General features: G+C 40.4%; 1 protein-coding gene across 1 annotated transcript; it reads left to right on the top strand.

Annotated features, from left to right (window-relative positions):
* The first annotated feature begins 154 nt into the window (after positions 1–154).
* On the top strand, positions 155–23,159 carry LOC138196578 (transcriptional regulator ATRX-like). The gene is made up of 35 exons (XM_069146752.1): positions 155–277; positions 2,139–2,245; positions 2,348–2,403; positions 3,140–3,168; positions 3,428–3,549; positions 3,904–4,020; positions 4,344–4,450; positions 5,559–5,626; positions 5,740–7,496; positions 7,666–7,726; positions 12,109–12,263; positions 12,459–12,617; positions 12,708–12,813; positions 13,547–13,637; positions 13,762–13,938; positions 14,158–14,302; positions 14,544–14,653; positions 14,855–14,998; positions 15,123–15,300; positions 15,389–15,526; positions 15,692–15,867; positions 15,948–16,065; positions 16,223–16,353; positions 16,793–16,848; positions 17,218–17,309; positions 17,401–17,557; positions 17,667–17,755; positions 17,846–17,951; positions 18,062–18,239; positions 20,846–21,037; positions 21,145–21,288; positions 21,403–21,474; positions 21,570–21,665; positions 22,424–22,552; positions 22,645–23,159. The coding sequence occupies exons 1-35, from the start codon at positions 258–260 to the stop codon at positions 22,735–22,737; spliced, it is 5,676 nt and encodes a 1,891-aa protein (XP_069002853.1). The 5' UTR covers positions 155–257; the 3' UTR covers positions 22,738–23,159.
* Positions 23,160–23,635: the final 476 nt, after the last annotated feature.

Genomic DNA, 23,635 nt, shown 5'->3' with positions numbered 1-23,635 from the left:
CAGGGAGGGGACATGGGCAGGGATAACAAAACACAACAGCGGATAAGCCCTCCCGGGCGGGCGGTGGCGCTGGTGAGCGACACGTCATCGTGAGCATGAAACGCGTTTAAATAACAGAAGAAGAAGAATTGTTGTCAGTTTGAGCCTCCGCAGCGTCGCGCGCTGTTTGTTTGGGACGATGAGCGACACATTATTTTAATATTATGACTGAGAGCGTAAGAACCTGAACGACTCGTGTTGTTCACCGGCTTCGCGACATGTCTGCTGCGACGCTGAGGTAAAAAAAAAAAAAAAAAAAAGAAAAAGAAAGTGCGATGTGACGTGTTTAACGTTTCCAATAATAATGGCGAACCAGTTTAGCGGCCGGCTAACGGGATCAGCTATCAGCTAAGCTAACCACAGATTTGTCCCAGCAAGAAATACTTCACATTTAGTCGAGTCATCATTTGATATTAACAAGCGCTGACATCGCAGTTTAGGTGTTGTTAATGCATGTTTGACGTCTCGGAGCCGCTGGCAGGTTTGCTAATATCGGAGCTAACTTTGGGTGAAGTGGACGTAACCTAGCTAACGTACACACGTACACGTGGACTGAGCGATCATGTTTAATAAAGTTTATTTATTTTACACCTCGTAGGGTCAACACCACAGTTTACATTGATCTTACGTGACTCACACAGCTGCTGCAGAGCAGCTTTACTTGCTCCTGCTTTTGGGAACCAACCAGCCTCAACAGAGAGGAGTTTAGACTTAAATATGAATATAAAGATGTAGAAAACACCCCCTGGTGTATAATTTGTATTATTGTTGGTAATACTAGTATATATTTAACAATTGCAGCGACCAAATCCGTGACAGCATTCAGGTGTTGTTTTCTTTTCTTAAATTCCCAGTGAGTTGTTTCAGAAGTGAAATGTAAACAAGCTGGTATTAAAATCAGGGACTTATTTTGATGTTATATCAATATTGTGATTTGAGAATAGATATGGATGCTAAAAATCCCAATATTGTGACGTGACATTAGTGTCGTCCTTGCCTAGTTTTAAAGGCAGCGTGACATGAAGTGATGTCATGTTTGAATTTAATAAACTGTTCCAGCTGTTTTTTTTTAAATTTATTTGCCTTTTCTCACTTAGTCATTACACCCACATCACTGATGATTATTAATCTAAAATCTCACTGTGTAATAATTATGTGAAAGCACTAATAGTCAACCCTACAATATCACTGCAATACTGATTTTGATTGAGTGGTTAAAAATATAATATTTGATTTTGCCCATTATTATCAGCCCGACTCAAAAGTCAACAAAGTACTACAACTGGCAATAGTGAACAATTACTGAATCAATTTTAACATTTCACAACTGCCATCATACAATATTGATAAAATGAGCAGCAGGTCCAATGTAAACATATCAGTGTGACTTGTGTTTTTTTTTTTTGTAACACTACAAACACATCTCGGCTGCTAAAGAGGATAGACAAAACACTGCTGTGGAGGTCTGACTTCTGTCTGTATATCCTGTGGTAACTTTTTCATTAGTCTATTAACTAATGTGTGATATGTTCATGTAAAAGACCATTTTCACAACAGACAGTTTGACTCGCCATCGCAGGGAAAATTCGGGTGTATTAATGATGGCTGCACTCCATGTAGAGGAGGACTTGTTCTTGTGCATGGTGGTTGACTGTCGTGGTTTACGCGCACACTTAATGGCACAGAGTCATCTTTAAGACTTTTTACTCTGCAAACTAGGTGAAAAGCTACTTTGTTTGAGTGTGTTCATGTGAGCCTTTGAGATGGGATAGTGTTGTCTGGCTTCATTCATCACTCGCTCCAGGAGGCTGACAGACGATACTTTGTGAAACGTGATCTTTCCAAAGTCTAAACTGAATGAGAGTGAAACGTTCAGGATTGGACAGTAAAAGTTGAGTTGTAGCTGCTAAAGCTGGATTTGAGTTGATGTTTATAGTCTAACATCAGAAATGATTTATTCTCCCAAATTAACTTTAGTAGTCATTCACCTAATCATTCATAATTATATATTGTATTATTCAGGATTTTTAATCGATCACCAGCTACCAATTTTTGACTGATAAGTGCGTCACAACTGTGCTCTTTTGTCTTGACTGCAGCACCTCCACCAGCAAGCTGAATGTACTGGTCAACAAGCTTCATGAGTACTTGGCTCATTCCAGTATTGAGGACAGCAATGGCGCACCAACGTCTGAGGATGCTGATGGTACAGCTTTCCATTAATGTGATCATGAGTAATGGGAACATCATTTTTTATAAGCTTTACAAACATATTTACATGTATATATAACATATATTCTGTTCACAGGGCCGACAATCAGGAGCTGTTCTGGGGGGAGGGTAACGGCTCATACTGAGACAGAGGTAACTGAACATTTGTGAACATGTTTTGGGTGTTTTTGTCTAATGCCTTATAAAGTTTTATACATTGATGGCACTAATGTTGTGAGCTGTTAGCTGGATCCAGCTGAAAATTTTGTCACATTCAGAAATTTCCAACAGGTTCTCCCTAAAGTGTTAAAGCAGGATTAAATCGGCGTAAATTAAAGAACTAATCAAGCAATTTGTGTAATAAGTGGATAAATCAAGCCCCCATGCAAAACCTGCCTTATAAAAGTGGATAACCATGTCCTCAATTAAACCTTATGATTTTTATTTTTTTTCTGTTCCTTTAGTTTTATTTAAGTGATGACCCTTTACACTGTTCATTTTTCTCATTTCTCATTTTTGTCAGGGGGCCGTGATGTTTTTGCCAATGTGTCAAGTGTGAATTATTAGAATCTGGTTATGAAAACAAGGCAATTCTCTTCTGAATTCTTGAAAAAGTTTCAATGCAAGCTGCAAATACAAATGCTGTAAAAAAAAACAAAAAAACTGCAAAGTCAACTCCCAGAAGGCACCTGTGCCACTGAAACACCATGTATGCCAGTTTTCAGGTTACTTTCTAAGGCGATAGGAAGAGAGAAAAAATGATGGACTTCGATAAAATAAGAAATTCTTTGCACTCTGCTTTGGGACATTAATGTGATAGTTTTGAACACAACGGAGACAATGATGACTACCAGCGAGAACTAAACCAACAAACTGTCTTGTTTTTCAGGCAGGTGTGGATACCAAATACTCAAGGAGGTGGGTTTACTCTTCATTTATACCAAGCGAGCATAGATAAAGCAGCACCATGGTATGAAACAGTCCAAATTAAACACTCAGATATTCAATGCAGATGATTGCTGAAAATATTGTTTGTTAATCTGCTCTGACTGTAAAGTATTTCAGTCATGCGCACCATTTGTCTCCACTGCTCAAGTGGGTTGCCAGGCTGTAGTAAATGTTTTTAACATCTGAACTTACTAGTTTTTTTTTTCTTTCTGTTTCACTGATGTAACAGAAAACCTTTAGTTGTCATCAAGCACTCTGGACTGGATGAATCTGGAGACTCGAATGCGAGCGAGGATGTGGAGTTACCAGTCAATACAAATGGTCACCTTGATGTCACTAGATTGCCTAAAGGTAGGATTTAAAGTGTCACCCTGCTGCTCCGACTCCAGATGGGATTTTTTTCAGTCCGCCCCATAAACTGTGTTTACTGTGTTTCAGCACCGTGTAGCAAAAGCATTTTTGTGTCTGTGGAAATGTTGGAAGGATGCATCTGGCAAAGTGTGTTCTGAAGCAGCTTTATGTACGTCTCACTGACTTTAAGACTAACAACATTTAGGTTGACACAGTTCAGTCATTATAAATGCGTTGTGTATTTTAGTATATGTTGCCTGTCTGAGAACGTTAAGTCTGTCCTCTGCTTTGGGTCTCGATGACATATTTGATCATCACGGGATATCTTGAGTTTATTGTGTTTTGTTTTTAAAGGAACTGTTCTGGTCAGGCCTGAACCAGTTGACAATGGAAGAGATGATTTCAGGGGTCCGGAGTTTCGCAGCCGCAAATCTAGTGTGCTGCGGAAAGAGTTTTCAAGAAGACGTGGAGGTGAGTCGCTACTGCAGTTAAATTGCTTCCAACTTCATGATTAGCTAAGGCGGCAATTTCAATACATGAAGCAAAATGAAGGCATTTGTCAGTTCATTGATTGCTTTGTCTGAAAATATTACAGTAAAATGAAAAAAAAAAAAAATCTGCTAGTGCCTCACATTCATTCTGCACTGCCAAGTTTCTGTATTCTGACAAGTGATTCGCTCATGTACGTCTTACCAGGAAAATGTGGTGGATTTAAGTAAATATCGAGCAAGACAAACAATGCAGCAAACCATATTTATGTTGTTGCTAATGACAGAATTGCTGTTTCCCAGCAGTTGGACACATGGGAATTGTGTGTTGCACCGCATGTGGCCGACAAGTTAACCACTTCCGGAGGGATTCCTTCTTTCGGCACCCAGTTCTGAAAGTACTGATTTGTAAGGTGAGTCTACTTATAGATATGTCCGAAACAAATTCTTCATTTTAAAAGGGTTATTCTGTTCATTTTATTGTCTCTGACCATTAAGACAACATAGTAAGCCTGAGGCCTTGGAAAACATACCCAAATGCAAATCCATTCATTTTATTTAGAGTACTCAATATTTGACATTAATTGAATGCAATTTTATTTATATAGCGCCAAATCACAACACAAGTTATTTCATGGCACTGAACACAGTAATGTCCTCACAGCAGAACTTTACAACATTATACAGAGAAACCCAACAATTCAACAACTCCCACATAAGCTAGGAGGGGGAAAAAAAAAAAAAAATCCTTTTTCAGGGAGAATAACCTGAAGGCTGTGCCTCCCATTCTACTTTTGGAAACCACAAGCAGGCTAAGAGAGAAGATCTCTGTCAGGATGATGTGGTTCTATAAGATCTCTGAGATAAGATGGAACTTGGTCATGAAGAGCTTTGCAAGTCAGCAGGCGAATTTTAAATTCTGTTCTTAATTTAACAGGAAGCCAGTGAAGAGAAACTAAAACAGGAGAAATATGATCTCTCTTGCTAAATCCCGTCAGTGCTCTTGCTGCAGCATTTTAGATCAACTGCAGCGTTTTTAATGAGTAATTTGGACATCCTAACAACAAGGAATTACAATAATCAAGCCTAGAAGTATCAAACGCATGAATTAGCATTTCTGCATCACGCTGAGGAAGGATTTTCCTGATTTTATTAATATTACATAGATGAAAGAAATGCACGCAAATGTAAAAATGCAAAGGAATCTGACAGCAGATGGCAGTCAGTGTGCACTTAAGCAGCTCAGCCAGTCATTTTATATTCTCATAAATAATACCTATACTGAGCTAAATTTGTCCGTCAAAAACACAACAGTTGCTGTCATCAAAAATAATTCATATTATGAAGATTCTTTGTTTTTGCCAAACACGTTGCTGTATTTGAAGTTAATCATTTAAAGGATCCATTACCAGCACGCAATTAACATAACTGATTTTTTTTTTTTTTTTTAAAGAAATTCTTCTCCATGTTTCTTATGTAATTCGTCCAAGCAGTCTCTAATTGAATGTTTTGTTTCGGCAGTCGTGCTACAAGTATTATTCAAGTGATGACATCAGCAAGGATGGAGATGGAATGGATGAGCAGTGCAGGTAGGATTTGTTGTATTCCATATTTTAATTGAACTCTAAACATTTCCCCTTGCTCACTGTGTGCTCGGCTTTTATCAGCTGTATTTATCATGTCTCACGTTTTCCTCATGCAGGTGGTGTGCCGAAGGCGGCAACTTGATCTGTTGTGACTTCTGCAGTAATGCTTTCTGCAAAAAGTGCATTCTCCGAAATTTGGGAAGGAAGGAACTGTCCGGCATCTTGGAGAGCAAGTGGTACTGCTACGTGTGCAGCCCAGAACCCCTTTTTGACCTGGTGATGGCGTGCGACAGCGTCCTGGAGAACATGGAGCGCCTGTGGCATCAGCAGCGCCGGAGGAACCGAGTAGAGCCGGGGAAATCGGACCTGTACCACATGTTGCCAGACTCGCCACAAAACATTCCCCTGGATAAATGGGATCACACCGGCATGGATGGGAATGTGGTGTTCAACTATAGCACACTGCAGATTCCCAAGGACATTACCAAAAAGGCCAAACATTTAGTGGACTCAGCAAATGCCTTAAACCAAACGTTTGTAAATTTTATTCATACTGTGACAACACACAAACAAACACCGGACGTTCGTAATCTGTATCTGAACTCTTTTTTGTCCGTAGTCAAAGGCTTGCGAAAGTCACTTACAGCACTGGAGGATAGCCTTAAGGAAGAGTTCACTGACTTGGATGTGTTGAACATCTGGGAAAAGTTCCTTAGCAATGAATTTGATTCACTTGTAACAGAAGCAGACATGGAGTTGGACATTTCTGATGAAAGATGCTTGAGCAACTTGCAGAAGTTGGCAGCCGAACATATGGACGATAATGATTCTGACTCTAAGGGCTTCATAGTTGGGAGAAGTCCACATGACTGCCCTGGGAAGGACATGGATTCAGATTCACATGAAGCCAGACAGAGAGCGCAAAAGATCGGCCTGAAGCCTTCTGAAAGTACGGTTGACATGACTAAAAAACTGGTAGTGCAGCTTACACCTGTGGCTATGGAGCAGGAGCCTTCCTCTGAAGCCCCAAAGATGAAGGAAGACCTACACAAGAAGGAAAAGAAGTCAAAGGGGAAACATGTATCAGAGGATGAAGAAACTGGTAAGATGAGCAATGACGGCTCGAGTGCTTCTCTGTGTGTAGAGGAGGAAAACGGCAACAGACGGTCTCCTCGCGTGAAGACGACGCCTTTACGCCGACCAAGTGATGTCAAGACCAAAACGTCTCTCTCTGCAGGAGACAGTGACAGTGACTCCGATCCTGAGGGGAGCCCTAAAACAGCTCCCGCCAAAACCACCGAAGAGCAAAGTCTGAGCAGAGCAAGAGACGACTCTGACTCGGATGAAGTCCCTGCCGCTCTGCTCGAGCGAGCAGCGATGACGCAAAGCTCAGATGAGCCACCGAGCGACGAAGACGGCGGTAAAGCGTCGCCGACTAAGGTTGCCAAGAAATGTCTCTTCTGGCTCACTAAGAACACGCCGATCTCACCGGAGAACATGCGGCGAAAACGCAAGATGCTGGACCACTCTCCTGACTCCAACTCGAGCAAGAGAAGAGCTCGACCGGAAAGCGGGACTGAGGACAGCTCAAGCGAAGATCAAGACTCGCAGAGGAAAATCCAACACTTGAATACGCTGAGGTCAATAGGGAAGCCTCACCTCGTCAAAAGAGAAGAGGAAGGTGTGGCAAGAAAGCAGAGGATACAAGCTGGGAAGTCGAAGGCCAAATCTCGGCAGGAGCCAATGGAGTCATCATCCTCATCAAGTGAGGATGACCATGATGACGACTCTGCGAGTGATGGAAGTGATCAGAAGATGAAGCCAATCACAGAAGATGTGGCCTTACTGGCAGCATCGTTTCGTCATTCATCGGGTGAGTCTTATTATTCTTATGATGATGATATAATGATATTTATAACTGGACCTGCAGTATATCTCGTCAGTGATTATAATCACCCATTCTTTGACAACGTATGTTATGTCTCTACTGGAGCAACACTACTTGCTTAATTAAAAAGGTGTTTGCTTCTCATTTTTCGTAGGAGATGAGGAGCAGTCTGGGCCCTCATGGGCAGCAGAGGATGATGATGATCCCGAAAATAGGTACGGCTCTAAAAGCTCAGACGTAGAGTTTGTAAAGCAACCTAGATGTGGACGAAAGGCTGCGACTTCAAATCCTGGCCTTTCTGCAAAATCTAGAAACACCCACGACATTAAGACACAGTTACAGTCTATTCAAACAAGACCGAAGCGTAGCTGCAGTAGAGCCCCAGCAGTCAAATACAAATACTAGAGACACAGTGTGAGAATCAGAGAGGCTGTGTGAATGATAAGCAACACACTCAGCTTGTCTGTGTTTCATTTAGTATCTTGTTTAAATGTAAATGCAAGAGATACATATTCAATAAATTATTTCTTATACCATACTTGTAATCTCTCCCTGGTATACTTAGCCGATACAAAATGGGAAACCTTACAGTTGATCCAGTTTCTTTTTGAAGAGGTCTGAGCACAAGTTATAACATTGAATGAAACTGACTTTGCCTTCCAGGTCAGCCTGTTATTGCAGCACAGGATTTTTTTCAGTGACAGTATTCCAACATATTTAGAAAGTGTTGAGCTTCAGCGTGCTGTTTGTTATCTGTTTTTAGCGCCGTTAACTTAAGTAAATGAAATATTGTTATTTACGGGTGAAATATAATGTTTGAAACCTGCCCGCTGCACACATTTACATTTTCAAACACAAAAAACAACAATGAAGTATTTGGTTTTCATTTTCCATAACGTATTAATACTGAATATCAATATTTATTTTGTTACATATGGAATAGAAGGCTTGCAAAGTTGTGTGTATAAAACATGTATGCTTCACCTTTTTGATTGTCTGCTGTTAAATTAACCCCAAATGTGTCACAGCTGTTGCGTGACATTTAGATTTTGCCCTAATTATTACAAGATGGCAGATGGTTGACTTTTGAATAAAATATCCGATAAAAAAGCACATGGCTCTGTAAATGCACTTAAGATACATTTTTATTTGGCTTTTGCATTCTTTTAGGCACAAACATTATATTTTATTGTCAGCAGTCCCTCTTTACTTGAAGTCACAAAATATATTTTGTAATCTTTCTACTGCACATAACTTGAGGTTGCGTTTTCACAAATGGGCATATATTTAATACTGCAGTGTTGGTGCATTATGTCAGAGTCCAGGTTAACACTTTAAAAAAAAGATGATGATGGTATAGAGAACAACTGCAAGTCTAAGGATTTGTTACAGTGCTTTTCTCACAGTCTAACGAACAAATAATTGGAAACTTTCCAAGCCTCGGAGTCTTTTCTGAAAACACAGAAAGCCTCTTGCCTCCAAACACCGTCAGCTGACAATTTATTTCCCATTCCCTTTTAATTTTGTGCAAATAACACAGTTTACACCAAACCGCAGGAGATGTGATTTGTGTTGCTTCTCGATTGAAATCCTTATTGTATTGTAAAGTGGTGCTTTGCATCAACATCAAGACTCTGGTATTGACACACTGCCACAATGAAAAATGATACATTTTACAATAACATAATATGACGTTAACCTGGTATGCAGTCTCTTGTGCAAAGACTCCAATTTAGTTTTTACAGACAAGTTTATTAATGCAGCTTCAGAAGATAGAAACGGTCCTACTGGGCCGCCGACCATCCCTTAAATCAGAGGAGGCTTAACGGCAGGTTGACACTCACTAGATGATTTGAGTGCTCATTTGTACCAGTGAATAAGTCAGAGCACGTGAACATGCAGACATCACACTGAATCAGGGTATTAATGGATTCATTGACTGTCAAGAGTCTCAAGTAAAACTTGTAAAGACTAGACCCAGGTACGGTTTCCAAAAAACATTCTCGATGCCAGGATGATGTTTTGATATTTAAAAGTAGTTTTTGACACTATTGGGTGGAGCGGTCTGTGAGCTTTCTTGTCCCCCAGTAATATTTATGGGTACTCGTATAATATTGCCTTGAATATTCACACATGCAGTACTGGCCTCGGTTCTTGTCTGCTTCTTTTAGTGTTGTAATTAAAATACAGATATAACTGACAGACACAAATATAAGTGATCTTAGAGCTTTGGATCACACTCTATCCAATTGCATACATACTATATACTACTATAATATGTCTATTTCTTTGGAAAAATACTTTAATACTTTGTTTCTCTGACGGTCGTAATTTTCAGAGATTCTCTGACATCTCGTACATATTTTCCACTTTTTTCACCTATTCCTCTTTACCTGCTATTAGTGCCCCAAAAGGCAATAAATTCTGTTTTCTTGCCTTTCATGTGTGTGGGCAGTTTGCTTTCTCGGCCAGCAGTAGTGTGTATATATATATATATGTATATATATATATATATATATATATGTGCGATATTTACCTCGTGACCAGCTCTCCCTGGAGATGCAGCTGTCTCCGGTTGTCATAATGCGTCTATACTCAAAGCTTTATGCTTTTCTTTCCAGAAAACAACTTCCAGTTAACTGGAATAATTTGCACACCTCCATATTTACATTCATTTATTTGGCTGACTCCAAATATCCAAAGACATACTGTCAACATTGTTGGAACTATACCCGTGCTTTTTATGTTTTGCCCCTCTTTCCATATACAGAGTAAATATTACTGCTGACCATTAAAACTAATAAATAAGCTGTTACCGTATTTAAACTTGCGGAGACTTAAACCCTGCTTAACAGATGAACCAGCTGTGAAGTACTGTAGATCTAAACAGTTCTGCTGGGTCAGTGCATTCGAATGTTGATTTAAACTTTGGATATCTGAGAACTGAGTGGGCTGTGAAACGACAAGTGTTGAAATGCAAAGAGAGACCAAACTCCCACTCTGCCTTCTAATGACACACGTTTGTTTCTCGTGTTTTTTTTTTCCAGGTCGGATTTCCTGACAGCACAGCAGTGATTGCAGTGCTGTTAGGCAACACTCACTTAAATCTGGGATATTATCGGCAACAACTCGTTTTTTTATTTTTTATTTTATTCTCTCGTAAAGTCTGTTGTTAGCTGTAGTGATAGCACAACTTTAGCTTAAAAAAAAAAAAAAAAAAAAAAAATGGTCAGCAGAAATGTTTACGTTGTTTGTGGTTGATGGGGAAACCGTGAAAAAGACTGTTTATATATTATTTTGAAATCCACACAGCATGCTATTAGCAGTGGTAAAAATGCTAGATTCATTATGTGACAGTATTTTTCTTCAGTGTTTCTGCTTTTTCTGTTGCGCCTTTTTCCCCCAAGTTGAAACATATCAGAATAGATTCAAGGCTCTGATCCGTTACTGCTGCTCTCGACTGTACATCTCTTACAGTACACTCCTGCTTGGACGTCGGGTTTAAAGTCAGTGAAAATGGCGGCTATCAAATATCCCCAAACCTGCATTAATAACCACTTTGAGATCAGGATCGGACCTGTACTTGAGATCATGTTAATGCAGGATGCAGCAAACTAAATGGAGCCAGACCTATGTCTTATATGAACTGTTTGTGATGACAGGAGTAAATAGGTAGATGCGTATATGTACATATTGATTGTTCAAAACACCATATGTTATTTAAACCATGGACTTTTTTTAACCAGTCATTGTAATCGTGAACTTTATCTCATTATGGGCATTATTTCGTAATTAAAAAACTTTTTTTTTTTTACTCCGCTGTAGGTTAAAGGAGTTAAAAAAAAAGTTGTCGTGTTTCATCCTGAGTAAATAGTTATGTGCAGGCTTTGGTGTTTTTGTGTCTCATGCTTTTTGTCCCCCTTTTAAGACAGCATTAATTGGCTGCTAGCATGACTTGTGTTGCCTTTTCATCAGCTCAAAAGATTGTTGGTCTTTAACTCTGAGCTGTCATGATTCGAGGAATTGGATGAATTTAAAATAATTCTCATTTTCACACAGAAAAAACTGACAAATGTCTGTCAGACTCAAGCAAGCAAAAAGTATTGTAGGAAAAACAAAAGCAAGTATCACTTCCTATTTGCCAAAGGAGAACAAACTACAGGAGAAGAGGAGAGCATGTCTCTGTTTTGGGTTTCCTGTGAAGAATACTTGTTTGTTGAAATAAAATCTTAATCTTAAAAATATCTCTTGTATTTGTATTTTTTGTGATATCTTTTTGTTTACTTTAATTGGTTTGTGACTTGCAGAGTTTTAAATTGGCTCATCGTTTCAAAACTGTAGTTGGTGACACTTAATGTGAATCAAGCTGAAGTGGCTGTCTGAAGATATCTGCTCAGATTTATAGTAAATTATTTTTAATACCATCAGCAAAAGACCTGTTGGCATCTTTCCTGCACTTATACACTGATTTTATTCTTGTGATTGCATGTTATTGTGATTTTTTTGCCTTGAAGTATAACTGTATCCAGCTGAAGAAGATGTTACTGATCATGAAATGAACTTCAGGTGCCTTTTCCTTCTTTTCTACTTTTGAAAGAATCGCTAAGAAATTGCTATTGGCCAAAATTAAAGCCAACTACTCCTCGGATGACGATGTCTCTTCGGATGAGGAGACGCAGGAGGATGAATCTGAGTCGGAGGGTGAAAAGGAGGTCAAGCAAAGCAATGAGGATAATGGATCAGATGATAATGGTAAGTCTTTTTTTTTTTTTTTCACACGTTGGATTTTCTCTTGAGCAGCTCTTAATCAGCACAATCATTTTCCAGTTTTAGTCTTAATTAATCGCTGAGTGTGATGTGTGCTTCAGAGTTTTATTGGCAGGCGCCTTCTGTGTCACTGGGATGTAAAATTGGGGAAGTAATGATAGAAGAATATCTCTGCTGCAGGAGAAGACCTGGCTTCAGAATCAGCTGACACCACATCTAATGAACCCAACGCCAGGCACCATCTCCTCCGCCATAAACTCACCCTCGATGAGGATGACAAGGCCGTGCCAAATAGTGAGAAGGAGCACAAGAGAAGAGGCAGCAGAGACCTCTTCAGCTGTAAGCACACATCTGACATGAAACTGATCTGGCTGAACAGGGAATACCTATTGTATCTCGCCCTAATGTCTGATTTTGATTTCTGTCAAGCTGATAGTGAAAGTGACGTCATCAGTAATGAGATGGATGAAGCTGCTGGGATGAGCGAGGAGTTGAGTCATTCAGAAGATGAGGCTGGTGAAGACCGACTCAAACGGTACATTCATTTTGACAGTAAAAGAACCCAAAAATGTTTTTCTTTTGTTCTAAATCTAAATTTCAATTTCTGTTCCTGTCAAATTCTTCTCTGGTTTTACTGAAATGTTATCAAATGCAGAAGTGTGTGAAAATATCTGCCGTGTAAAAGAAAAAGCTTCAAATATAAAACATATTTTCAAATACACAGTACAAGTCCTGCATTCATAATTATAATTTATGCAAGAGTACAGAATTATTCAGTCGCACATCTATGCTGCTTTGCTGGTTTTATTTGTCTATAGTATACAGCTGGTGCTGTTAAGATGTACATTTTTTAAAACGGTCTTGCATTTGATGCATTTCTATCTTGATATTTGGACATATTTACATTAACATATTACTGTCTGTCACACTGGCAATATTAGAATCTAAAAATGCATGTATTAGAGTACAAAGTGATAAATGTACCTCTGAAATATTGCATAACATCCAAAAACATGCACCTCAGGTCAGGTTACCTGGTGCCGCGCTAGTGGCAGCCTGTTGCAGCAGCTCCCCCCTGAGAGCCCCCCTGCTGTAGCGAAGAAATTTCCCCTTGGGGATTAATAGAGTACTATAAAAAATAAAAAAAAATAACATTACTGCAGTACTAATACTGAAGTGCTTACACTTTGAGTACACACGTAGACAGTAGTATATACTATCTACGTATACTTTTTTTTTCAACTTTTGTATTTTGTTTTTAACTCCAGATTAACGCCAAAGGTTAAGAAAACACTCTGTAGTCAAGAACCAAAGAACCAAGTGCCCTGCATTTGGTTGTCGGACTCCAGCAGTGAAAAGGTAGCAGCGGATGATACATCAGCTCATCTGTTTATATCTGTTCATCCTTCTCGTCTGTACCTCATCTCATGCTCATCAGAAAGAGAGGCGGCTCCGGTGTCTCATCGATTGTTCTGTATTTCAGCAGAGCGATCAAGAGGATGGAAACGATATCATAGGCACCCCCAAAGGACGCAAAAAGATCCGCAAAATTATTGAAGATGTGGATCTCCGTGCTGAGACGCAGGAAGCCCTCAGAGAGGAGGAGGAGAGGTGCAAACGTTTGGCAGATAGGGAACAGCAGATGGAGGACAGAAGAGAGGTACTGCAAACAGCCCGTTAATGTTCTCTGGTGATTACAATGGAGGCTTACAGTAGTTCAGCTCTCAGATTTCTGCAGCAGAATCTGCTAATGAGACAAATATACCTGCACAGAATAACAACGGCTTACTGACAGTAGAACTACTGAGGAAGTGTTTGTTTTACGTTTTTTTAAGGGTACGAACAGACAAAATACTCACTGTCTCACATTGTTTTCCAGATAGTTGTTATTTCGGATGAGCTGTCTCAAGTGCCGTGTCCCATCACAACCAAGCTGGTCCTGGATCAGGATGAGGAGACCAGGCAGCCTCTTGTTCAGGTCCACAGGAACCTGGTGACGAGACTGAAGCCTCACCAGGTGGACGGTTAGTTTGTGCTCTCTGGTCACTCGCACTATAAAGGACATTGTTTTATTGTGATCCACAATACAGGCATGTTGTAAGTAATAGCAGCAATACAGTTTCTGGTGATGTTAATAACACATTTAGATTTCGTTTTTTCAGACACTGTATAACAACTTCTAATGAGTTTGAATGCATAAATCTCCCAAAAATTGTGTAGCTTGTTAAACCTGACTTGCTCTCTTTTTGTTATTTCTCCCAACAGGTGTCCAGTTTATTTGGGACAGTTGTTGTGAGTCTGTGAAGAAGGCCAACTCTTCGTCTGGATCAGGCTGTTTACTCGCACACTGCATGGGCCTTGGAAAGACTCTGCAGGTGAAGATACACGCACATTCACTTTCATTCCATCTTATTTGTTTTATCTGGTCAGATATTGCTACTAGCCCAAAATCATAAAGCGTTCCCTGAGCTAAACATCATTCTCTGCTGATGCGTCCGTTTAACCTGCTGTATGTTTGTAATATTTCTATTACTCTTTATTTGTGCTTCCATATTCATAGTTGTCTTATTTCATAGGTGGTGACGTTCCTCCACACTGTGCTGCTGTCAACAGTCCTGAAATTCAGAACAGCTTTGGTCGTGTGTCCACTTAATACGATCCTCAACTGGGTCAGTGAGTTCAACAAGTGGCAGAAGAACATGGGCAAAGATAAAGTCAGGGTACGCAAAGAATTTAAAATGTGTTCGATCACAGGAGGCCGGTAATACATTTTGTGCTTCAGATTTGTTGTAAGTCACACATGTCCGTATGTGGTTATAGTTCAAACACATGAATATTTCACAGGTTACAGAACTGGCTACAATAAAGCATCTCCCAGAGCGCCTCAGAACTCTGAAGACATGGCAGAGAGAAGGCGGCGTTATTATAATGGGGTATGACATGTACCGCACCCTGTCATTAGCCCAAACAAACAACAATGAAGGTTTGAAGAAGGAGTTGAAGAGCATACTGGTGGATCCAGGTGCAGTGACTTTGTAATGGCAGGATATTATCAGAATGCTTCGTGTTTTACTTTTCATTCCTTCACAGTTGCTTTTTTTTCTTTTCAGGTCCAGACTTTGTGGTTTGTGACGAGGGGCACATCCTGCGCAACGAAGCGACCAATATTTCCAAAGCAATGAACGCCATCAAGACCCAGAGGAGAGTGGTGCTCACTGGCACACCACTGCAGAACAACCTTGTTGAGTGTAAGTCTTCACCACTGCGTCTTAATAAATGCTGCCACTAATAAACCAATACTGCAGTGCTATAACAAATTTGTCTTCACTTTTGAATCGAAGTGACTAAACTAAGCGTATGCACGAAGATCTGACAGATATTTTATATTGAGACGACATGTTTTGTTCCCACAGACCACTGCATGGTCAGTTTCATCAAGAAGAATCTCCTGGGCTCACGGAGAGAATTCCGAAACCGCTTCATCAACCCCATACAGAACGGCCAGTGTGCTGACTCCACGCCGAAAGACGTCCGAATCATGAAGAAGCGAGCGCATGTTCTTCACGCAATGTTGGCTGGATGTGTGCAGGTAAAAGAAAATACTGCCAGCTGCGTGCCTTTATTGTTGTTATATTCCGTCTCTCACAACACAATTTTCATTTTTCCTAGAGAAGAGATTACTCCGAGTTGACCCAGTTTCTGCCTCCCAAACACGAGTATGTGCTGGCAGTGAGGATTTCCCCACTTCAGTACAAGTTATACCGCTTCTACCTGGACCATGTCACCGGTAAGAATGTGTCTCCACGGTCTGTTCTTGTACGTAGAGGTACAGTAATGAACTTATGTGAGCAAGATAAAATAATCATTGGCGAATCGGTGTGATTTCCCCCAGAATGAAGGTGTTTACAATAACTGTCTCACTGATGACGCGACTAACATTTCAGGTGTGGGGTCCCTGGCTGACAAAGCAAAGCAGAGGATCGGAGCGAACTTGTTCAAGGACTTTCAGGCCCTCGGTCGGGTTTGGGCTCATCCGTGGTGCCTTCAGCTCAGCTGCATCGGCAGAAACAAGAAGGTACGACTAAAAGACCAATAGTCCGCTCCTCTTTTGTAAATCTACAGATGCTACCACTATATACTGTATGTCCAGATATATTTCCAGAATTGATTGCTGTATTATATTTGAGCAAGTACTTGCGTATTCCAGAGGATAACTGGTACCTCTTAAATGTGATCTGTGATATGGAGTCATTGTATTTTGCCTATATTTTGTCACGACTGAATTTTACTACCATCTATTAGGTTTTAAGATTTATAGCATTTATTAGGCCAAATATGGAAGACCGAATCTGCCGCAATAAATGACTCAATAAATAAATTAATGGGCAATTAAATTGCCCAAAAAAAATCTCCTTAACTGCATGTTGATTCCTTATTATTCTGGCATGACATTGTGATTAATGCCTGTGTTGTTGTTGGGTTTTTTTTTATCCTCGAAACATTTTGACAAGAAGAATCAAGTTCCAGGAGAAGCTCTGTGGCGAAATGTCAAAACACCTGTAACTGAGAGGTAAGGTCTGCAGCGTTCACAATAACACACCCTAACAAATTATTATCTCTTCATCTGTCACTCATGAAAGCCTCAGCACTTCTAGTGGCTCACACTTGAGGATATATTTTATGTGCCTGGAAAGCCATGTTCAACCAGGTGAATCAGAAGAAATGCAAATCGTAGAGCTGTCGTCGAGCCAAAGAAACAGGGTTGAATCATAAGTAAATTACAAGTCTGCAGAAAATATTTAAAATTAGGCATTGACTATTGATGGCAGGAAGGTAATCAACTCTACAAAATGTGAAAAAAAACAAACCAAAAGAGATAGGGGAGTATTTTCTAAAGCCACTCGGTGACATGTTATTCTTTTTTTTTTGGCTGCTGTAGTGGACTGAAAGAGAATGCAGGAAAAGAAGGGAGTAGCACTGACAACACTGCGATGATCATTGACGTGTCCACAGGTGCCCCAGCAGTGGAAGGTATTACATCTCCTTCTGTCACTAATACTTCAACCCTGTAGCTTGCAAACGATGTGCGACTACAGTTTACCGTGCTTTATATTGGTTGTAGGATTGAAAGCAACCATCGGTCTGAGGTCTCAGGGTCCAGATGAATGCTGGTTCAAGAATCTGCTGTCTGAAAGTGACGCCAGAGTCCTGGAGCACTCCGGGAAGATGGTGCTCTTGTTTGAGATCCTCAAAATGGCTGAAGACCTGGACGATAAAGTGTATGTTTCTCTTCTGATATGAAGCTAATTTAAAGAGACGCACTGTAAGTGGTCTTCAAATATGCTGGCACGGTCTCACGTCTAACTAAATCCATTTCTGCTTTCTTAGGCTTGTGTTCAGTCAGTCCTTGATCTCATTAGACATAATTGAGAATTTCCTTCAGATTTATCACCGAGCCAGAGACCCATCAATGAAAGGTATCATTCTGTTGATGGGAAAGAAAAATGAAAATTTAAAAATCATTTAGAACATGTCTGACTGGTTATTCTCCTTCCTCGTCCTAACAGCGGGCAGCTGGATTAAAAACGTCGATTACTATCGTCTCGATGGTACCATGAGTCCAACGTTAAGGTCGAAATGGGCAGATGAGTTCAACAACGCTGCCAATGTTCGGTACAGAAAAGTTGGCTGTCACGTCTTTTATATTTACTACACTGGAATAAGATGTGGGCAGAAAGTTTGACAGAGTCCTGACAATGTTTCTCTTCTGATTTTTATTTTAGTGGCCGATTGTTTCTCATCTCAACGAGAGCGGGGTCACTTGGCATCAACCTCGTGGCTTCTAACAGGGTCATCATCTTCGATGCCTCCTGGAATCCCTCCTACGACATACAGAGCGTATACAGAGTGTACCGCTTCGGGCAACTGAAGCAAGTGTTTGTGTACCGCTTCCTGGCTCAGGTAAACTTACCTGTCTTCAATAATAATTGTTAAAAATATGACTGTTTTGATAAATGTTAACGGAAATGTGTTCAGTCTGGTGATTAACTTCATGGTAGTATAGTGTGTGTTTTAAAGTGAAAGGCTTTTTGAGCTGCTCTATGTACCTTCAGTCAGTTATTCCCTGCCGGGCGGTCAGAGCTCCTCCGGTGGCTGCAGAGTCACAAGATAAATTTGAGGGATTAGAAAATGATCAATTGATTAACAGAAAATAAACAGATGTCCTGTTCTGCTACATACAGTGGTGTGAAAAAGTGTTTGCCCCCTTCCTGATTTCTTTTTTTTTTTTGCATGTCTGTCACACTTACATGTTTCAGATCATCAAACATATTTAAATATTAGTCACAGATAACACAAGTAAACACGAAATGCAGTTTTTAAATGAAGGTTTTTATTATTAAGGGAGGAAAAAAAAAATCCAAACCCACATGGCCCTGTGTGAAAAAGTGTTTGCCCCCTCCTGTTAAAACATAACTTAACTGTGGTTTATCACACCTGAGTTCAATTTCTCTAGCCACACCCGGGCCTGATTACTGACACACCTGTTCTCAATCCAGAAATCACTTAAATAGGACCTGCCTGACAAAGTGAAGTCGACCAAAAGGTCCTCGAAAGCCAGACATCATGCCGAGATCCAAAGAAATTCAGGAACAAATGAGAAAGAAAGTAATTGAGATCTCTGTCTGGAAAAGGTTATAAAGCCATTTCTAAAGCTTTGAGACTCCAGCGAACCACAGTGAGAGTCATTATCCACAAATGGAGAAAACATGGAACAGCGGTGAACCTTCCCAGGAGCGGCCGGCCGACCAAAATTACCCCAAGAGCGCAGCGACGACTCATCCGAAAGGTCACAAAAGACCCCACGACAACATCCAAAGAACCGCAGGCCTCACTTGCCTCAGTTAAGGTCAGTGTTCATGACTCCACCATAAGAAAGAGACTCGGCAAAAATGGCTGCATGGCAGAGTTCCAAGACGAAAACCATCGCTGAGCAAAAAGAACATTAAGGCTCGTCTCATTTTTGCCAGAAAACATCTCGATGATCCCCAAGACTTTTGGGAAAATACTCTGTGGACTGACGAGACAAAAGTTGAACTTTTTGGAAGGTGTGTGTCCCGTTACATCTGGCGTAAAAGTAACACCGCATTTCAGAAAAAGAACATCATACCAACAGTAAAATATGGTGGTGGTAGTGTGATGGTCTGGGGCTGTTTTGCTGCTTCAGGACCTGGAAGACTTGCTGTGAGAAATGGAACCATGAATTCTACCGTCGACCAAAAAATCCTGAAGGAGAATGTCCGGCCATCTGTTCGTGACCTCAAGCTGAAGCCAACTTGGGTTCTGCAGCAGGACAATGATCCAAAACACACCAGCAAGTCCACCTCTGAATGGCTGAAGAAAAACAAAATGAAGACTTTGGAGTGGCCTCGTCAAAGTCCTGACCTGAATCCTATTGAGATGCTGTGGCATGACCTTAAAAAGGCGGTTGGTGCTTGAAAACCCTCCAATGTGGCTGAATTACAACAACTCTGTAAAGATGAGTGGGCCAACATTCCTCCACAGCTGTAAAAGACTCATTGCAAGTTATCGCAAACGCTTGATTGCAGTTGTTGCTGCTAAGGGTGGCCCAACCGGTTATTAGGTTTAGGGGGCAAACACTTTTTCACACAGGGCCATGTGGGTTTGGATTTTTTTTCTCCCTTAATAATAAAAACTGCATTTTGTGTTTACTTGTTATCTTTGACTAATATTTAAATTTGTTTGATGATCTGAAACATTTAAGTGTGACGGACATGCAAAAAAAATAAGAACTCAGGAAGGGGGCAAACACTTTTTCACACCACTGTACATTTGTGTTAATTTCTTTATGATCTTCCTCTAATGTTTGTTGTTTTTCTTGACAAAGCCTGGGTAGTTTTTTTGGTCAGTTAGAAAATATTCTAATGAAAACAATGTGAGAAGTTTCGAGAAACGATCACTCTATGCTGCTGCTGCTCACCTCTGTGTTCCCACACTGTGTATCCGCTATGATTTTAACAGCTTCGATGCTTCCATAGATATTTCTGCTTTTGTCCCATATCTGTTGCTGTTTTGTTTAAAGTTGCAGTTCCAGTGCAAAGCCTTCTAAATCTCTTCTAAATGTAATCACTACCTTCAAAGCACGTGGACATTTAACTTTTAGATAACATTAAGGATAAATTACAATGTTTATTTTTGAATTTTGTTCTCTCTGTGGTGGTGCACCACTTCTAAATGAATGTAGAGGAGACATTCACTAATATGTGCTCACTCACATACCCTGAGTGCTTCATTTTGTGGAGTCACACTGGCACTGTAGCCCTGACTTAAATCCATGATATCCCAGATCTGCACATTCAGAACATGCAGGCGAGAAAGACTGAATGTTAAATAGTGAACTTTGACTTGAAAGGCTCTTTTTCAAATTTAATTCCATTTCTGCTAAATTGAAAGTCATGTTGATTAATAGGCTACTTGCAGGATAAATAGCACATGTACATAAATTAGCTGCAGCTCCGTTTAATACTTTGATCATTTTTGATCTCCAGGGCACCATGGAGGAGAAGATCTACGATCGGCAGGTGACCAAGCAGTCCTTGTCCAACCGAGTGGTCGATCAGCAGCAGATCGAGAGGCACTTCACTCTTCATGAACTGACTGAACTTTACACGTTTGAGCCAGACCTGCTGGACGACCCAAACTCCAGGAAAAGCAGGAGACCCAGCTCCGTTTTACCGAAGGTGACGTCACCGTCTTTATCTTCAGGTTTCTACTCTGATGCCATAAAAACATGACGGTAGTTAAAAGTTGCAGTATTGAATGAGTTTTTTTTGTGTCTGTTTGTCAGGATATGGTCTTGGCACAGCTTTTAGAAACCTGTAAAGACCAGATAGTGTCTTACCACGAGCACGAGTCCCTGCTGGACCACAAACAAGAGGAGGAGCTCAGCGAGGCCGAACGCGAAGCTGCGTGGGCCGAGTATGAGGCCGAGGTAAAGAGCTGCACGGTGCAAAACTGAAATGATCAAGAGCAGATGTTCTTATTCATACATTATATTACGTGGGTTTACTGTATGTAAATGTGCGTCATTGTGTTTTTCCCTCAGTCAAACCCAACCAGCCATCCCGTCAACTCCAGCCAGCACACCTTGGACATGATGACCAATGACGAGCTCATGGTATAGATGACTATCATTTTCTAACCTTTTTCTCAGAATTATTGCTGGTAATGTTTGTGATTTAAACAACATATCACATCCAAATGTCTTTGCAGGAATTGCTTAACAAAAGCAGAAAAAATGTCTCAGTCGCCTTCGTGTCGCTGCAGAAAATGAGGTATCACCCCATCGAGGACTACATGTTGCAACTGGTGAGTGACCTTAAAGAGGACCGATCATATTTTTCTGTATTTTCTGTCAAATATATAATGTTACAGTGGCAGATGTTCATAATAAATGTTGCCAAAGTTAAAATAAATAAAAGAGGTGAATGTATGTAAAGTTTAAAACTTTAACACTCAGACAGGAGTTAAAACAACTTGTTTCAGATGGAGGATTAACTGTCGGGCTGCATAACAGGCCAGTATTAGATTAAAAAAAAAAAAAAAAAAAAAGATTTTTTTTTTTTATCTGTGAATAATACAAAGGTATTCCAGAGGATCCCCAGTATGAAATAGAAATCCTGGAAATGGGCATAATATGTCCCCTTCAGGGTCTTAAGGTCACGCGGTAAATGAAAGTATTCAAAATGAGGATACGTTTTCAGCGTAGTGACAACAACGTCGCACAAAGAAAGTGCTTTAAATATTATTTTACTGTTAATTTTAATTCCATGAACTGAAAAAATAGAAACCCTAATAGTGACATTGGCAAATTTTGGTTACGGGTACAAAAACTGTCATCAGGAATTTCCAGCTGATAACAATGTCAGAACTTCTCAGTCTATTGAGTGTGACAGTTTTGAGAAGTCAAATTAGCGATGGCCATCTGTTGACTGACACATGAAGCAGAACTCAAAGTAAAGTGTTGGTTAACACAGTAGTTCATAAAATGATGCTCAACGTCAGAAGTACTTTCCAGTTAAGATCAGCTGTTGAAAGTCTTTTTTTTTTTTTTTTTAATGCCACAGCGGCAGCAGTATCCCCACCTGCCCGAGGCCGTGGTGAAGACCAAAGCTGAGCAATGTAAGCTCTTCGATGAGAAGAGGCAGGAACAAATACAGGCCTCCTTTCGGGATTCTCTTACACAGCAACAATCGGTGAGTCATTTGTGTATATGTGAGAGTGTTTGCATGTCGGCACATACGTGTGCAAGCAGACCTTCTCACGTGTCAACCGTGTCCCCTCGTAGCTCACGCTCCGCATTGAGTCCATACTGAGCAGTCGGAAGATTCAAGAGAACCAGGCGACTGCGTCCACTGCGAGCCGGCCCGGACCGCCTTGAACAAAACCATGCCGTGGAAAGAAAGTCACGTTTGTTCTTAATCACTTTATAGAGTTACCTTAATTAATCACTGCTGTATCCGAACAATGAATGTATGTTTTAACAATATGAGAAGAGAAGAGTGAACTCGGCCTCCGGTTTCGTTGCAGCAAGCCAGCAGATGTACAACCATAGTTTCACTCCTTAAAGCTTGTAGGTGCAAGGAGAGTTTGGTTCGGTCGTATACTTTCCGCACTTTAACTGACACGTGAAATGTAGTTACAGTTTACAGATACTTTTTTTTTTTTTTTTTTACAAGTGGAAGTGACGACTTCATGCCTTACTATTTAAACTTGGGTCCGCTTCTCAAAATGTGTTTCATGTTTTATATTTTTTTCTGTAATAAATGAACAAAAGAACAGGACTTCATTCTGGATTTATTCTTAATTTGATAGCAGTAGTGGAGATATGGAAGAGAGATGTGGGGAGACGGCACAGGTGTGACATGCGACATGTTGTTACACCTTGGGTTACTTATTTTGGTCCATTTTCTGTGAACCATCAACAAGAATGATATTTTTTTTGACATTATTTCTGAAATCATATTAGATTTTTGTGTGAATCTGGCTTTAATGTAAATACGCTCAGCTCGCTACAGTGTTTGGTCCGTGTGTGCGGCACAAATTTCCTTCATGGCATAAACCAGGGGTGTCCAAACTACGGCCCGCGGGCCAACTGCGGCCCGTGGTTCTTTTTTAATTGGCCCGCGGCAAATTCTAAAAATATAATGGAATATGGCCCACACATGAAATTTGCACTTGACTGTGTTTTACTTCTCACTTGATTTCTACTCGATTGCATGTGATGAGAGCACAGACGCCACAGACGCCGCGCAGCTGTTAATTTGTTTGCGGGGAGT

The sequence above is a fragment of the Embiotoca jacksoni genome, unplaced genomic scaffold (assembly GCF_022577435.1).
Source record: "Embiotoca jacksoni isolate LCO1_2020_lvr unplaced genomic scaffold, fEmbJac1.0.p SCAF_13, whole genome shotgun sequence".
Taxonomy (NCBI): Eukaryota; Metazoa; Chordata; class Actinopteri; family Embiotocidae; genus Embiotoca; species Embiotoca jacksoni.
This window is presented reverse-complemented; position numbering and strand designations above follow the sequence as displayed.

Excerpts from the sequence above, each read along its gene's own strand:
- LOC138196578 (XM_069146752.1), top strand. The coding sequence starts at position 258 with ATGTCTGCTGCGACGCTGAG. Across the intron at positions 12,264-12,458 it reads TAATGGATCAGATGATAATG|GAGAAGACCTGGCTTCAGAA; the intron begins GTAAGTCTTTTT and ends TCTCTGCTGCAG. Across the intron at positions 17,558-17,666 it reads GAAGACCTGGACGATAAAGT|GCTTGTGTTCAGTCAGTCCT; the intron begins GTATGTTTCTCT and ends CTGCTTTCTTAG.